This window comes from Lipophrys pholis (genome assembly GCF_963383615.2).
Source record: "Lipophrys pholis genome assembly, chromosome: 16".
NCBI lineage: Eukaryota > Metazoa > Chordata > Actinopteri > Blenniiformes > Blenniidae > Lipophrys > Lipophrys pholis.
In genome coordinates this window covers 6,562,112-6,579,250 of record NC_137634.1, presented here as the reverse complement: position 1 = coordinate 6,579,250, position 17,139 = coordinate 6,562,112, and the positions used below count along the sequence as shown (strand labels likewise).

The 17,139-nt window shown below is 40.4% G+C and overlaps 2 protein-coding genes across 3 annotated transcripts; one reads left to right on the top strand and one right to left on the bottom strand.

Moving 5' to 3' along the window:
* The first annotated feature begins 691 nt into the window (after positions 1-691).
* On the top strand, positions 692-16,362 carry banf1 (barrier to autointegration nuclear assembly factor 1). Of its 2 annotated transcripts, XM_080483523.1 has the most exons (4): positions 692-784; positions 2,200-2,357; positions 2,601-2,700; positions 16,305-16,362. In XM_080483523.1, exons 2-4 carry the CDS (start codon positions 2,232-2,234, stop codon positions 16,328-16,330), a joined length of 252 nt encoding a protein of 83 aa, XP_080339649.1. In that variant the 5' UTR covers positions 692-784; positions 2,200-2,231; the 3' UTR covers positions 16,331-16,362. The 2 variants fall into 2 exon arrangements, with proteins under 2 accessions (XP_080339649.1, XP_080339648.1); XM_080483522.1 differs by lacking the exon at positions 16,305-16,362 and having other exon boundaries at positions 2,601-3,195.
* On the bottom strand, positions 4,444-8,179 carry gng3 (guanine nucleotide binding protein (G protein), gamma 3). Its single transcript, XM_080483524.1, has 3 exons — positions 7,988-8,179; positions 7,080-7,179; positions 4,444-6,045 (listed from the first exon to the last, which is right to left on the bottom strand). Exons 2-3 carry the CDS (start codon positions 7,176-7,178, stop codon positions 5,917-5,919), a joined length of 228 nt encoding a protein of 75 aa, XP_080339650.1. The 5' UTR covers position 7,179; positions 7,988-8,179; the 3' UTR covers positions 4,444-5,916.
* Positions 16,363-17,139: the final 777 nt, after the last annotated feature.

Below are 17,139 nucleotides of genomic sequence, written 5' to 3'. Positions count from 1 at the left end.
TTTATTCCAACTGAAAATGCAACAGATGACCGCATTACATTTAAAAAAATATATTTTTTTAAAGTAAATTCTTCAGTTTCATTTTGACAAAACTCCGATGCTTCTCAGGTCATATGACTCCTGCATCCTTCAGCACGAATGTTCTTACTTCACCCTCACAGTGCGCTCGTGTTACTTCACGAACGTTAAGGTATCCAATTTTTAGAACTGCTTCTATTAATAAAAACAATGCCTCCCACACTAAATGGTTTGCGGGCTGGTCTGGACCCTCTGGTGGGCCGGTTTTCACCCGCAGGTCGTATGTTTGACACCCGTGGTCTCTGGCAGGAAAAGAGACATTAATAAATGTGTTCGCACATTTATTCCATATTTGGATGTATAATGAGGACGCTGTGCTTCCAAATAAGGAGAACGTGAGAAGGAGGCTGACCCAGAGACATTTAAATATCCACTGCACGTGTTTGAGCTCGTTTGAAAATGTGTCAGCGATTTTTGTACCGGGAGGGAATTTTTTTTGCGCATCATAAGGAAATGTTGTGTATTTCCACGGCGGCTGATTGGCTGTTTGGAGCGCGGGCTCTTGTCATCCCCCTCTCCGCACGTCACCCTGTGACGTAATGACGCAAGGCATTGCGGCTCTATTTATCCTACGCGTCTCCGTACGTCACCTCGTGACGTCAGGACGCAAGCCGAGGCACTGCTGCATTGTGGTCGCCGGTGTTCCGTTAGAAACCGAAACCACACACACCGAGTGTTGTTTTTAACTCGACGAGACTTTTTAAAGGTTTGTTTGTTTCCTGCTTTGTTCTGTCGCTCAAACGAGCTAAGTCGAAGAGATATAATGTACGTGTGGGAGATCAGTAGTCAGGAATCTATAACTAGTCGGCTCGGTTGAAGTTTCGCTAACGAGGCGCCTCGATTCAGAGCTTCTCGTTTTTGTTGTTCTAAACACGTTACAAGACGATGAAATACATACTAGTCTTTGGGGGGTGAAAAAATGGCTCAACATAGCGAGCACTGCTTGCTCCCAGATAATAGCGGCTCATCAGAGTATTAAGTAGTAACGTGTTCCACGATAGTTAGCTCGTGCTAAACCGGTTATCTCTGAAATGCGTCGCGCGCGCAATTCAACCGTGAGCTTGAATGGCGATGTGGCTAAGCTAACGGTTAGCTTCTGTAAACTTGGACGGGCTCGGGCCTGTCGCTGTCAGGGAACTGGTATCAGGCACAACGCGACATGGAGCTCAGCGATAAAGTGTTTTGCGGAGCCAAGCCACGGCTGATATGAGCGATAAACCCCCCGCGACTCGTGGTACAGCTCAATGTTTTAAAGGAATAAAGATTTAGCTTTTTTTCAGTCGTGTCCTATCTTTTTGACTTTAAATGAACCACGATACCACGTGAAAAGTCATCCTTGCTAATTCTATAAACAGTGACGTTGAGTGCAGCTTATTGCAAAAATGTTTGTTTTATTTTGGTCCAGAAATGTATTTTTTATGTCGCATATTGACATCCTGTGTTATTCTAGCTTCAGTGAAGAGTTGGGAAGTGTAAACTTAATTTTTTATTTAGATTTGTTCAGACATGACTTGACTGCATCTGTGTATGTCATTAAGAAAATAAATTAATCTTAATCAACTGAGGTCATGAGATGGATTAAAACAAAGTGATTAAGATAGGCATGAAAAGGAGGACAATTAAAGTAAGTAAAGCTTTATTTAGGGATCATATTATTCAGCCTTTCAACACTTTCACATCAGTCTTGTCAGTCCAAAAATGTTGTATTTAAAATTCATTTTTTTTCCAAATCCATCCTTTCCTTTAGTGTTATCCATTTGAATATTAGATCATATAAGCTGCATTCACAATCTGATGTGTCTGTGTGAGCTGTACTGTCTCCGCCCACACATGCCCCAGGAACTAAAAGCTGCTTCATCTTGTTTCTTCTAAATCTAGGAATACTTGGTAAAGCTCTTGCTGAGGACCTCAAGGGTCTGGGTGTTTCATATTCTACTAGTAATTCTGAAATGTATTTGGGCCTGAGGCCATTCAAAGGGAGACATTATTGTAGTAACAATTAAAAAAGACTATGCATTACTTCAGAAACTCAAATCTAAAAAAGTGTTGGATGTCCCAATTGTTAATTACATTTTATTGAAAATATCTTTAAATAAAACTCAATGTGCTTTTGTGTTGCAGCTCAGAAGTTGTGTCCAGCCTGAACAGCAGACATGTCGTCAACATCCCAAAAGCACAAAGAGTTTGTGGCTGAGCCCATGGGCGAGAAGAACGTGATGGCTCTGGCAGGCATCGGGGAGGTTCTTGGCAAAAGGCTGGAGGAAAAAGGATTCGACAAGGTGACGGTCAAACACAGTTTTCTCAGATATAGTTTAAAAGTTTTGAATTCACTTTTACTTTTAATACCTAAAGTTCACGTACAGAGAAAAGCAACACTGTCGATGTCGTATTCCCTGCACTGAGTATTGATCATGTGCTTCAATCTAAATGTAGATTCTGGACCACAGAGCCCTTGTTGTGGGAACCCATTCCCTCTGCTCCTAACTAGATTCTCCACTGACTCCCCATCTATCTCATCGCAGGCGTACGTCGTTCTTGGACAGTTTCTGGTGCTGAAGAAAGACGAGGAGTTGTTCCGAGACTGGCTGAAGGACACCTGTGGTGCAAATTCCAAACAACAAGGTGACTGCTTTGGCTGTCTTAAGGAATGGTGCGACGCCTTCCTATAAACACCCAGTCATTGTTTTCTACTTCTGAAGTCCAAACTGTACAATACCTCTTCAGTGATCTTCATTCAATTCAGCTGCAACATGTATGAACTGACACTGTACATTGTCATGGGGCTTATTGGCTCGCGCCCTAATCATGGTCTTCAACAAGTAGGTCCAAACTAATAGCTGCCAGCGTCTTTCAGTAATTGTTGTTGAAATAATTTATATAGTAGATGGTGACATGGTTTGATGAAGTCCCTCTTCACTGCAAATATTTGGATTTGTTATAGAATAAATTTGTTTTAGACTCCACTTCATGTCACAACTGTGTAGCAGCGACGCAACACTAAATGTGCTGGAGTAAATAGTAGTCCAAAATATCTGCTTGAACAGCTGGTTGGGGAGTTTAACTGGGATGCTGCTCGTGTTCGGAATACTCAAAAAAACACCAGTTCATGAAAATACTGCATTTAATTTCTCTGCAGGGTTGAATTTTACTTGTTCATTGTTAAGGGACTTAGAATTTCTCCGTTTTAAGCTCAACACTGCTAGTTTGTTGTGTGTTCTATGATAAGCTGTCAGTACAGACCATTCTAATGCTCATCTTACACTCTTTGGGTTTGGCAACTTTAAATGCCATCAGGAGATTTGATGTAAACTACATTTATTTTTAATTTTGTCCTAATAGTGGGCTCAACACATCACAGTCTGGTTTTGTACTGCAAAGTGCTCCGTTCACATGTTTTCCTGGTGAGGAAGTTGGTTTGCTTGAAGTGTCTTTTCTGGGGGATGTGGCCGGTTTATAATGTGAAACCCAAAACCTCAACGTGGTCTCTGCAGATGTTTTTAAAAAAATTGAGCGCACATTGTTAAAATTGTTTAACTTAAACTTTAAATGAAGATTATACAAGGCCACACCCCACACATCTGGTCGAAGCCTGTTTGGACCTGAAAATGGAAATGTATGTAAATAAAGATGCCAATGAAAAGAATTCAAACCTTGTCAACGGAACGTGTCACTCTATTGCTGATCAGTGGGGTTAACCTGAGCTGGTTTTTAGTAGAAAGACAGTCGGGTGGGAAAAGTAAGCTACAGTCTATGTTTAGGGTGTGCAGCTCATCACATGTAGGTGTCTTTCAATGATTCTAGAGAAAACTGACACGCTCAACACTGTCGATCACATGGTGCCCATCCTCATCCACTTATAGGAGAGAATGTATTCAAATCTTGACGGGTTGCTTTTCTTCCTACATATCAGAACCTATCTCATCTATCACCTGACCTGAATTAAAAACATTTTACTGTTTCACTTTGCTTTAAATGAAGGTGAAACAATAGTAGGTTTTTGACACAGCGACGCTTAGTTGTGTCCGACTGTATTTTTTAAAACATGAGATGCCTTAATGTTAAAGTTAGTTTATGCTACAAACTCTGCAATAGTGCACGTTTGGTGTGTATTTCCCTCCCCTGGTCCACATTGCTGCTTGCAGGATGCTGTATCAGGATGTAATCGTTGTGTAGCAGCTGCTTGTTCAACACTGGCCCACGTGTGAGGTCTTGATTGTGAAAACCTTCCAGCTTTTATATCACTTATTACAAAACAATAAATAAAATAAAAAAAAGCACGTATCAGATTTGGACACGCGTTGTGTTTTTTTTATTTTTGTTTGTTTGATGGGGAAAAAAAATAAAATAAAATCACCAGAGACTGAAAACCTTCATCAACAGGTTTTTATTTTGATGCTTCATTTTCCATGGTTCCTTTTTCGTTTTACCCGCCAAAGCTCCAAATGTGATATTTGCAAGATATTTAAAATACACTTAGGTTTTAAATTGGATCCAGAGTAGAGGAGCCGCAGGGGGTCGGGGGGCTCGGATGAGGAGCTGTTCTCTTTACCTTTGCCGATGATTTGTAACAAACACTGAACTTTAGATGGAGAAACTATGTCGACAAGTGAATTCTTAAAGTTTATAAACTGGCCAATGAGAAGTGATACTGGACTGATTGTTTGACCCCTCTACTCTGGAAAACCTCTCGCATCTTGATTTCTGAAAATGACAATGCACATCTGTTTTTAAATTACATTAGAACTGCTGTTTTTTTTTTTTTGCCTTTTTAAAGAAATAGAAAATAGTCACTGACTCGTAACCTGGAAAGCTGATTTTGCTTCAATGGCTTGCATCTTAATAGATATTAAATGTCCACAAACCCCCCCCCACCGGCATGTCTTTTTTTGGGGGGGGGGGTTTCTGATGGTATCCGTGTGCTATTTGTACTATAAAATCTCATTTCGACAGTGATCAGATGCTTGTTGCTTAAGTTTTCACAGTAGCACCTAATGCACACACACTTTCACATCCACACTACAGCAACATTATAGAAATGAGCAACATGTTAAAACCTCAAATAAAACCTTGTGGGGGAAAATCGGTCACCACACATGAAGAGCTGTCGTCCTCGCTGGATACAAGTCACTGCCAAAAAGAAGGGACCACCACTGAATTATAAGAATACAAAATGGAGACGGGATTCACAGCTAAAGGAGCCTTTTTTTTTTTTTTTTATTATTCTTCTTTAAACGATTTACAGAGTCTGACCTGTAAGTGGTGTGTTATGAAGATCTGCTTGTGGGGAAATGTCACCGTGGATTGCCCGACACTGATTTGTATTCTGTTGGATTCGTGGAACGAAGTTGGAGGCCTGACGCTATCTGAGACACGTAGCAGCGCCATAATCCACACAACCAGTTAAAAGCCTCAAACGCTGCGGATTTCCACCCCTGATCAGGGGAGCATCAACTTCCTATTAGTTGGCCTGATCGTCAGCCTGCTGTCCGCTCTTTTTGGCAGTTACCGGTGATATATTAGAGCATGAAATGTTTCTTTTCAGTCGTATGATAAGTGTTTTAATTGTTGTTGCCTTTTATTTTTCACGTTGATGTCATTTCTGTCTTGGATTTGCTGCAAATTCTTCCCCTCTGACATTGAGACGTCGCGCGTCTGCATTTTGAGAATTTAGACACTTGGGTTTTTGTAGTCGATGGCGTACTGTACATCGGCAGCTTTAATGCAAGGTTACTATAGTACATCAATGTCTTATTTAGATCGGAAGTACATGTACACACTGTACATACATGTACACACTGTACACTTGTACTTTGCCTCGACAACAATCCCTGATTTGTCTCAAAGCAGAGCGCAGAAGAATTTCTTCTCCCTGAAGGGGTTCTCTGAGGTGGGCACGGGGGTGATCAGGGGGTCGTCGCAGGAGTGTGCGTCGCAGTACGCCATCAGGTCGGCTGCCGCCTTCGACACCTGCAAGTGGAGATAAATTACAAGGTTTTTCATCCGACGGGAAGGAGCGTTCACTCGTTGTATTGTCTTCTGGCTGAGCTCAGCCTGTATGGACAGAATATTGTACGGAAATGAAAAGTTGCATATAGAAGCTCCGGACTGGCTCATTAATCAAAAGTGCCGTCGAACTTCTGGTTCATTTTTAATCACGGAAGTTTGGCCTCACGAATACAGTCTCATTTTTAATTTATGAAGTTTGTTTAAACCACACGGATTCATTCATCTGATGGCCTGAAGTCTGAAAAGAAAGTCGTGTGGTCAAACGGTGCTATAAATAATCCAGATGGGGCGACAGGATGAAGCCTATTGATTGACCAGACTTCTAAAGGTATCGCAGTACAGCCGGACAAGTACAAGATCATGAGGCGGGTCACAAATACAACGCAAAGGACTCGAGGGGAAGGTTTTTTTTTTTTTTTTTTTTTTTTTTTGTACAGTTTGCATTGCTCCACTGAATGAATTCAAATGAACATATTGGAAGATGCAGTACAATTTAATCTAGTTCTTTGTTTTCTCAAAATTGTTTTAAAATATTTGGAACAACTTTGGACCTTTGCATTTTGCAGAAGGTGACACAGCTGAAAGTTCTCATTGAAACTGATTGATTTGATCTATTTCTATCTTGATGGATTAAAGTGCTTTGGAACATCACAGAAGGTGATTTGCATCGGAGAAGGTCACTAGTGGCTCAATTTTTAATGGTAAAACCACTGCGGGTCATTGATATTTGACAGATTCATGCTGTAATGACCTCAAAATAAATTAGTTTGCTTCTTACAGAATAAAAAAACACTTGGAAATGAAAACACACTGAATCACTGCAGCGTCAGGAGGGTTTGCCCCCCCCCCCCCCTTGTGGTTCAAGCTCTGAAGGGAGGGTTTGTACTCAAGCTGCACTAAAACCCCAACATCAAGAAATAAATCTATACTTACATAGTTGTGCTATAAATAAATATTGGAAGTAAGGGTACGTGTGTTTGATGTTGTCGTCCTACCTTTATCCTGCAGAAACTCGCCTCGATCTTCAGTTGCTCCACCAGCTTCCTGGCCTGGCCGACGCTCATGGTGCTGTTCACCGGGGTGTCTCCTTTCATCCTAGCCAGCAAACACCAGACGAAAATCAGTTGACCTCTGCGTTTTGTTTGAATTTATGTTTAAATTACTCCACAACTTGTAAAAGAGTTTAATATTCTGTGTGCTCTACCTGAGAGAGTCAGCCATTCACTTTGACACAAACGTGTAATGATACTCTCAATAGATTAGTTAGAGGTCTGAAATGTGTACGTTCCATGTACACATTTGGGGTTATTCCTACCAAATGACATTTTCACCATACAAGGTTGGCTTATCTTAAATAAGCTCCACATAAGTGTCGCTGGAAATGCATTTCAATATGTCACGTATGAAAAGAGTTTTTGGTATTTTATTAATTTAGAGGCACCGTCGGCTGCAAAGCAAGCATGAGGCAAGACCTGCGCTCAAGTCTAAATATCGGTCAGTGTTGTGTCATGGAATGGGCACAGCTGCTACATTATGTCATCTTATGTGGCTTCACAAGCTTGTGCATTCTCTGAAAACGCTCAAGAAACACAAACTGAGCCAAATGGTCAGATTTCATCAGCGTTTCAGCACCCCCCCCCCCCCCCCCCCCCCCCCAAAGAAGAACCACAGAAACATCATATGCAGGATGAATTAACCACTGCTGCCATTCAGAGATTCATGACATGTTTAAATATGCGTTAAAAAAAAAACGTGCCAGAGATGGAAAAAGGAATCAAGTCAGATTGTCAACAGGGGGGGTGGAAATCAGAGCAGCAAAGGAGCGTATCAATCCAAACCATTTTGGACCTTTCCCCATTGTCTTCTTCCTTCTCCCTCTTCATCCACCCCCTTTTCTCCTTACCCGTATTATATTCCTCTTCAGGTGAGCTCTTCCCCCCTCTTCTCTCTCTCGCGCTCTGTGTTTTTCGGCCTCTCTGTGTCCCTCTGTGAGCTTGTGTTTGGTGGTATCGGTGTGGCCGGACCCCACCCCTCACAGACAACAGCCTGGATGGTACCCTGCTCTGTGCAGTCCAGTGCACTGCAATTCTGCCACAATGAGCACTGGATGGCGTGGTGGATGGAGAGGATCACCCCTCTCGGTGGTGAGTGGTACCTGCCAGACGGAGGGAGGGGGAGGCTGCTGCTCTGGCTTTTCTTCCAAGGGCTGGATCGTACCAAAACAGTTCTTGGGAAATGGGGGCCAACTGAATTTCTTTAGGTTTTAATCTTAAACGTGAACCAGTATAGTGTATGTGGTGTGGATCTGGGTTTGTGTGCTTTAAAAATATCACAACACATCTTTGAAAATGAAGTACATGTGTGGATCATGATGTGTCTGTGGTTTTTGTCATGCCCACCCTCTCCTCTCCTCTGTTGCTATGGGGACTGCAGCAACCTGGTTTACATGTCACATCACACTATTGGCAGAAATCAGCCGGCATTTATAGGCTATATATTATCTCTGTGTATAATTTATGTAGATTAGATTGAGTGATTTAACAGAATTGCACAGATGTTTTTTCCTTTAAGCATGTTTTCATGACGTTGATATTCCAAAGAGCCTGTGGAGACAGGAGCGTCAGTGGCGCAACATATACGTGCCTATTCACGCAAGTAACAGTTGGCGTGTATTTAGCTCCTCAACAAATAATTATGTGACAAATAATGCATATAGTACCAACTCGTATAGTTTGCAACTCGCGCTGACCGCTAGGAAAATTACAATTTGACGTCTCCGAAACCGACCGACGCCATCTTTGCTAAGCTAGTGTTACACGGGCTATAATGGCGCGACGCTGCGGTCTCTTTTGCTTGTATTTTCCAATAGCGACACATCTTACGACTTTAACGTTTCTGGTTGCGGGGCAGGTTTAGCGGTTTCGGGAAAGTTTGTCCTTGAAGGCTTCCGTAGATAACTAATTTGCTATATAAAACTTTTCTGAAATGGATTTAACTTGACGCGCGTTAAAGCGGAAGTGTTGTGTTCCTATTGTGTTTTGTTATTTTATGTGATATTTATTTAGTTTTAGTGGAACTTAAACACATGACACACAATGTAAGTTCATCTGTATTAGCCATGATTATAAAAACAATAACAGCCCTAACAAATTGGTCCTCCAAATTATATGAACAGGTTAATATCTCTTTACTCTTTTACTTTTTTTTTTCCCCCCAAAGCTTTTGCGCGATATTAGATGAAGTGTACTTTCCACCACTATCCTACACTGTGTTGTCTTAAGATTAAACTGAAACTAAAACATGTTGACATATTTTAGTTTATTCAGGGCATGGATGCTTAAAATTAACATTTAAAAAAAGGGAGAGAACAAGTATCGCAGTGGCGGTGATGAAAATTAGTGAGAAAAGCATTTTTTCCCCCCATCTCAGATGAGTATTTAATTTATTTTTTTAATTTACAGCTCGTATTAGTGTTATTTATACAGGTTCCAGATGATTCTGATGAAGCTATGCAGCGGGCGTAAAGAAAAGAGCTCCCACTGAAGGTTAAGGACTCCATCTGCTGGATGATTCTGGCAGATTTGGACCACAGCTTGGCTCAGTCTTCAGCTGGAGCAACAGGAAAACACCAGAGAGACCTGAGCCCCCCTTCCTCTGAGGTGAACAGAACACTGACCTACCACAGAGGCTAATAAGTAGGTGATTAACACAAACAGTGAGCCGAAAGCTGTGGTAGATGACAGCAAAAAAAAAAAAAAGGTTTAGGAAAGCAGTGAAGTGTGAAGCCATAATGCCTGAGTGAACTTTAGCTGGTTTCTGGGGCAAATCACAGTACTTGGTCTCCTTCATTTCAATTGAGGGCAAATGTCAGTATGGGCTCTGATTAAGGAGCTCTTCAGGGGAACGTGTCGAATTTCTTATTTTGATGATGTTTTGCTGCAGATCAGTGGCTGCAAAATGAGGGGACTTTAAAAAGACAATGAAGTGAATACTACTACACCTCACAACAATGAATAAACCTGAGAGGCCCGGTTAACTTGTAATCTACAATCTAATCAGAGATACATTCAGGGTCGAGGACTTTTAGTGCTTTAAAAAAACAATAAAATCACTTTAAACAATCTGATAGAGAGGAAGGAAGGGCTCTGACCGAAGCTCTTGTGACCAGGGGGCACAAAAGAAATGTTTTCACAATTTTCCACCAAATAGAAATGGTCTGGAGCTGCAAAACATGACATTTATCTGAAATAAAGAAAAAACTGTGGAAAAAAAAAAAAGAATTGCTATGCATACAAAAAACTAAGGTTGTATTTGTGAAGTGTCATAGGTACAATTCAGATATATTTTATTACATTTTTTGGCTGTTGTGGCTATTTTTAAAGTTTTTTCTCCAAGGATTTTCCTGCTTTAGATTTTATAAATCTTAGCTATTTTATCCTCTTTAACTTTGTATAGCCACTCTGTTTGCTAATGGTTAGAGCCATCCTGGAAATTCTTATTTTTATCTTTACTCTTTTTTGTTTTTCCCTTTCTCTTCTTTTGTTTCTATTTTTTTAAATCAGTGTGGAATGCATTATTATATAATTACATATAATATATATAATTACATACAATGAAAGATTCAGGGAGCCACTGGAGAGGAGCTGAAAAGCCACATGTGGCTCCAGAGCGCCAGGTTGCAATATGTTCTACTTTCCTGGAAGAGTTGGTGCCGGCACCTTTCTGAACAAGCCGCCGCAGTCGGTGAATAAATCATCAGCAAAACAATCCATTCTGCTGAAAATATAAACACAGACGTCCTATCCTTTACCAACACTCACAAAAAACTATATAAATTCATCATTGTCAGCTGATCAATACATGTAAATAGAGTAATGGTTTGGTGTAAATTACACATGAATTATTGTAATAAACTTTTGAACATTTGCAATCATATTTATAATTGAGAAAAGCTGCGAGTTCCTGAGAAGTATGGGAGTATTTACTGCCTCTGGCCTCCAAATCCCCTCTTTTACTAAATTATTTTGACGGCAGGGCGGCTGTTGGGATCTGTAGAGGGTAGAAATAGCTGAAAACTTGGTAAAAGTTTTCAAATATGTTAAAGTTATAAAATATTGACTTTCATGACATTTGCATTTCCTCTATTTGAAAGTAGAACTGTATTGCTGGAGAACAGAATCAAATCGAACAGTCCAATTCCAAATGTTCCAACTTTACTGTTTTGATTGAGAAATAGATTCTTAACTGGTCAAAATGTGTTAAAATCAGACATGTATGTTTTTTAATCTGTTATGTAACTGTAGTATATTGATGACTGACAGAACAAGACAGTGGCTTGCAAAAATATCTCTTCATATCTCTTGCACTTTTCCACATTTTGTCACATTACAACCACAAAGCTCAACGCATGTAAGTAGGATGTTTTCTGATGGACCAAAACAATGGAGTGGTTTTAATTAAAGCATATTCATGTTGTTAAAATGAGCCAGCCAAAGGCCAGACATTCATCCAATACAAAATCTCTGGCATTGACAGACGCTCTCCATCCAATCTGACTGAACTGGAGATATTTTGTAAAGAAAAAAAGGAGGCAGAAATCTTAGTTTGTAGATGTGCAAAGCTGATAGATTCAAACCCCAAAAAGACTGATAAAGGATTGGACTTGGTGGGGATTCATATTTTTACATGCCACACTTTTCAGTTTTTAATTTGTGAAAAACAAACAAACGTGAAAACCAAGTATTATTTGGTATATCACGTAAAATCCCGGTGAAATATTTTTACATTTTCTGGCTTTAATGTGACCAAACGTGGAAAAGTTCAAGGGGTATCAATACGCTTGCAAGTTCATGAATTCAGGTTGGTGTAACGGCGCTCTACTTTTTGAGTAAATCCTCTGTCTTTCTCTCTTTTTTTATTTTTATTTGCAGCGCTGACTCATCAACGCCAGAGCTTTTAAAACCTCTGAGGTGTGAACCCACGTTTATATTTGGCCTGTAAATTAAAGGACCATGAATATGTGGTGGTGGTGGTGGTGATGGGGGCTGGCAGAGACTGTGAAACACCGTGACAGCAGGTACAAACCAGTACATGACCAGAAGGGCCGTGTGTAAAACGCTCAGCAGATGGTCCCAGAGAGCCTCTCTTTCATCTCTGCAGGTTATTCTCGACAGTAATTAGTGCGAGTGCCAAGCATCCAACATAGACGGCCGCTTAATAACTCCGTATGATAACAATGTCACAGTGACGCAGAAGAGCAGCGTGCACGTGAGCCGCAGAACGATTATTTATTGTTATAATAAAGAAAATGTCAAAAAGCAAATCCTGAGCTTCCCTTCAGTGTTGGCTTTACGTTTTATCGACTGTGCTATAAATGCTTGAATTAATTAAGCCCGGCTACATTTCTTTGTGCTTAATTAATAGTGCCTAATTAAGTTAAATGTAATCACTGCTGGGACACCCTGGGACCTTTCAAGTCTGGAGACTTCAAAGCTGAGAAACAACCTTTCTGCGTGTTTTCACTGCGGCTTTACGTCGCGCTGTGCAAGAACATCAAGGTTCCTTTTAGACAAAAACAAACAAACACATATTTCAGTAAACCGTGACAAGTTTCTCTAATTGGCTTCGGATTATCTCTTAAAGGAGATTCAAAACAAGGCGGTCAAACCTCACAATGACATTTGAATGAGGTGGATTAATCCAACGAAAACCGAGTTGAGAAAAGTGCAACTTGAACCACATTTCCGAACAAATTAAATGAGCGATTCAAATCAGAAAGAGAACCTGGAAGATCAGAGGGGCTGAACAGCAACAGCTGGATTGAAACAAACAATATGAACAGATTGAAACTCATGATCCATTCGTAGGGTTTGGCACTGGGACCCTTGCTTATCTCTTAGTTCACAACATTTGCATTATTAATAACATACAAGCACAGCTTATATCTCCTATTGGAACTATTACAACATAATCATCACATATACTACCCAAGAGGGGGATGAAATTATCATTTAAGAAATAGAATTTATCTGCTCACTATATGTTTGAGCATTTAGAACTATTGCTCTGAGGATGGATAGAATGTTAAGGAACATTTCTTAACCTTCACTAAAATCCTGCCTTGTTAAAAAAAAGGCGCCCTTAAACTTTCCTAAATCACATCATGCTGCTCCACATGCGCACAACGGCAACAACGGTGGATTAAATAAACATTGCTGCTCGTTCTGTTCATGCTTTTGAATTTACCTCCTTCAAACGAACGTCACATTTACCACCTTCTACGCCACCGTCATTGGGAAGAGTTGTTTAATACAAATGTTGCGTGCTTTGCGAATCCAACACAGGACTGCAAAATACACTTTGACGTTTACATCGTGCTGTTGTTTGTGTGCACATGCAGTTGTATCACATTAAAAACAAAAAAACAAACGCCAACTAGTGTCCTGGCATGAAAACTACAATGTTTTCAACATTTAGCATTCTTGTCTGTTTTATGACCGTTGCCATCTGCACGCAAAAGATAAATATGCTGTTCACAGCAGGTGGTTCTGTTACTCTCATCTTTATTGTTATTTGGATTTTGTTGGGCATCGTTGTTGACTTTATTTTTCATTTCTCATCCTTTCTGTGTTTTTTTTTTTAGTTGTTTGCGTCTTCATTTCCTCTGTGAGTTTGTCGCAGAAGCAGCCTGGAGTGAGTCGATGTTCCGCTTCCGTAGTAACGGGCCGCAGCGGAGGAGAGACGAAAGTGAGACGGTGACTCCGGGCATCTCTGATCCGATTCACGTCACACCTCTTGTCACTTCTCTGCTGGCTGGCTGGATGAAAAACACACCCTGGGAGTGTCGGGAGGGGAAAGTACAAGAGAAAAGTACTCGGTGTGAGACGTGCCTACTTGCATAACATTTGGCGGGACATAACGTCTCTGCCTCTCTACTACACGCTACCGTTTGAAATAAAACTTGCATGGTCAACGCTGTGTTGGCGTTTTGATTTGAATCCATGTGGCACGCTGTGCAGTTCTCCTCCGGGCTGCAGTCGATGAATATTGAAACAATGTTGGTAAAAGATTTTCATTTTAAGCCATTTGGGCCATTGATTCTGTTGATGGGACTCGACTCGGCCCGGCTGGCAGATACAGAAAATGCTGGATGTGTTTTACGGTTAAACGACAATTGTAAAGCGCTTAAATGCTTGGTGCATTATCTGCACATGCATTAAAATCTGATGACTGGAGGTTGTTTTATGGAAAAAAAAAAAGAATAATCTCCAGAATAAAACGTAGCCTAAGCAGACGTTTAACTGCAGTAAAACATCATCTATAATAACTGAGTGATTTGCTACAGGCAATCACGCACCAGCGGCTCATCAGCTATCGTGTAAAAGGCCTGCACGCACATAATCCAGCAAACTGATGTCGACAGTCAGCAATTTGTTATTCATAAATACGGTGTGGAGAATAAATAATTCACACGGCAGCATCATGTACAACATCAGCGGTGATGACAGAGGAGCAAGCAGCAGGGTTGCAGGTGTGTGCTGACCAAGTGCCGCCATGGAAACAGTCAGGATGGTGACTATATATATATATATATATATATATATATATACATACACACACACACTCTTCTGTGTATTTTTCTGTATTTATACTGAACCAGTTTGGGGGTAAATCAAAGTTTCCACAAAATGATTGAGAACACGACTGAGTTACAGTTAATCTGTGTCTTCCTGAGCTTCAATCCTATTTCCCCTGCTGCCAAAACTCCTTGACACGTGCGCCTCGTCCTGATGTAAAATATGATTGTTAGCAGCTGTTAAGGTCCGTGAGAAACAAAGTGAAGACTTTTTGATACCAGTCTCATGCTTCTGTTTGAAATGACTGCTGCGATTGTCACACTTGTGCTGTAGAACGAAAAAGGTTTTCGCATTTTTTTTGTCTCCATTAAAGTGAATAAAATTCCGTGAAAGAATAATGGAATGATTAATGTTGTTGCCCCGCCCTCTCTCACGATTTCCATTCCAAACTGTACGCTAATCCAACAAATGCCTGTTCAGACACACACAGACTAACGGAAGAACCAAAGTATTCTACTGGAAAAGGATATTTCATTGAGTCTCCAATTCGCTCAGTTGTTGACATGTTGTGAAATGGTGAGCACTCCCAGCCCACAGTGAAGATATTGTTGCTTTGAGTCTGGACTGGTTGTTTTTATGTAAAGTATATTCTTGTACATACATGACTTTCCTCTTGGTTTCATCCAACAGTCCAGAAACATGCATTAGATTAGAGGTTCCCCGGGCGCCACACAGACGCTGCCCCCTGCTGGTGGGGCTGTGCAGAGAAAACTTCATTGTTTTGGAGGAATTCTGTCACGGTTCACATTTTGTTTCCTGTTTTATTTTGAGATTCTGACTCTGTCTCTTGTTTCATGCTCTTTGACTTTCTCTCTTTGTGTCTGATTGCTGCTCCCCGCCCTGATGTGTTTCACCTGTGCCCGAGTGTGTGTTATATTGGGGCTTCTTTTTTGTATCTGGTTGTGGTTTTGGGTTGTGTTCCTGTTTCTCCTCCTGTGGTTCCAGCTTTTTTAAGTTGTTTGCTTTCCTGCGATTGCTGCTGTCCTTGAGGTACAGATTTGTGTTTTGGGGATATTTAGTATTTTTATTTTTTTTTGGTGTTTGGATTCTTGCTTCTGATCAAATGAGCGTTAACCACGTCAGTGGTGGTGTCTGGCCAACTGAGTCCTTTCAGTGATACCCGACCAAATCTGTATAGAGTTTGAATGTTCTGATATCGTCATACTTCTTCTCCCACCCTGTGAATCACAGCTTTGTTTTCCTGGAATAAAACTCCCCCGCATTAGTTTAAAGTTTATCACTGTCAGATACTTTGCAATGGTTTGTAAAGCTCCTTCTTCACCTGCATTCTTTCTCTGTGCATTATCTCTCTGTTATTTTTACAGAATTACATGCAAATATGTAGTTTTTTTTAAAATTGCAATTTAAAAAGTTTACGTGGCAGTTAAGTGTCAAATATGACACTTAAAGACGCAAATCTTGGTTTTTGTTAACCTAAAGTAGTGTCATTCTCGTTCAATGAGACATAACTATGTCTATGTCATCTTTATTTTGAAGGAATATATATGCATTTTTAAGTCTTGAACTTCCACTCATCTGTGTTTAATGTGTAAGAGTGTAACAATCAGTGCATTGTTTCTGCAGGCAGATCTCACCAGAGGAAGAGTTGACGTCTTCTGCCCCCCGGACATATTCTGAGTGAGTACGACATTAATGTCCATCGCTATGCAGATGATACTCTGTTGTATGTTATGTTGATATATCCATAGGGCCACATATCAACATAACATACAACAGAGTATCATCGCTATGCAGATGATACTCTGTTGTATGTTATGTTGATATGTGGCCCTATGGATATTGTTTATTACCTGCAGGGTAGACTGTTTTCCCAGAAGGTAAAAGCCGGATGTCAGACAATGTTTCACGGCTGAATAAAAATCATCATTGAACTTAAACAAACACGGCTGTCAAACTTCTGACTCACACAAGAAGGACTAGTATTGACTTTAGTATTCTCGTTGTTTTAAATCATGAAACCGTCGCGCTCCGACTTATTAACATGAATGTTAGACTCATTATGAGCCTTGGCGCTGCCTGACATCTTCTGGTAGTTTCTCTTTTAGCTTGGCCAAAAATATCAAATCATCATGAAGAAAGATGGCACTTTTATTATTTAACTGCACTTTTGTGGAACTTGTTTCTTTTTAAACTCACATTATTGGTGTGGCATATTCCAGTCATTTATTTCTGCTTGGGTTTTCATGCTTCGAAATGTTAGCGTTTGGAATTTTGTGAATGGTTTTAGTCTAAAATACTTTCTAACCATGTTGTGAAATGCTAATATTGTTATTGTATGGTACAAATCCTTGAGCGATACTGTAATTGATTGTGTTTTCTCTGAAAACCAGATGCGATTGTCCACTTAAGTCTTTGCAATATCCTCCCAATCAAGTTTCGAACACTACCGTTTTATAGC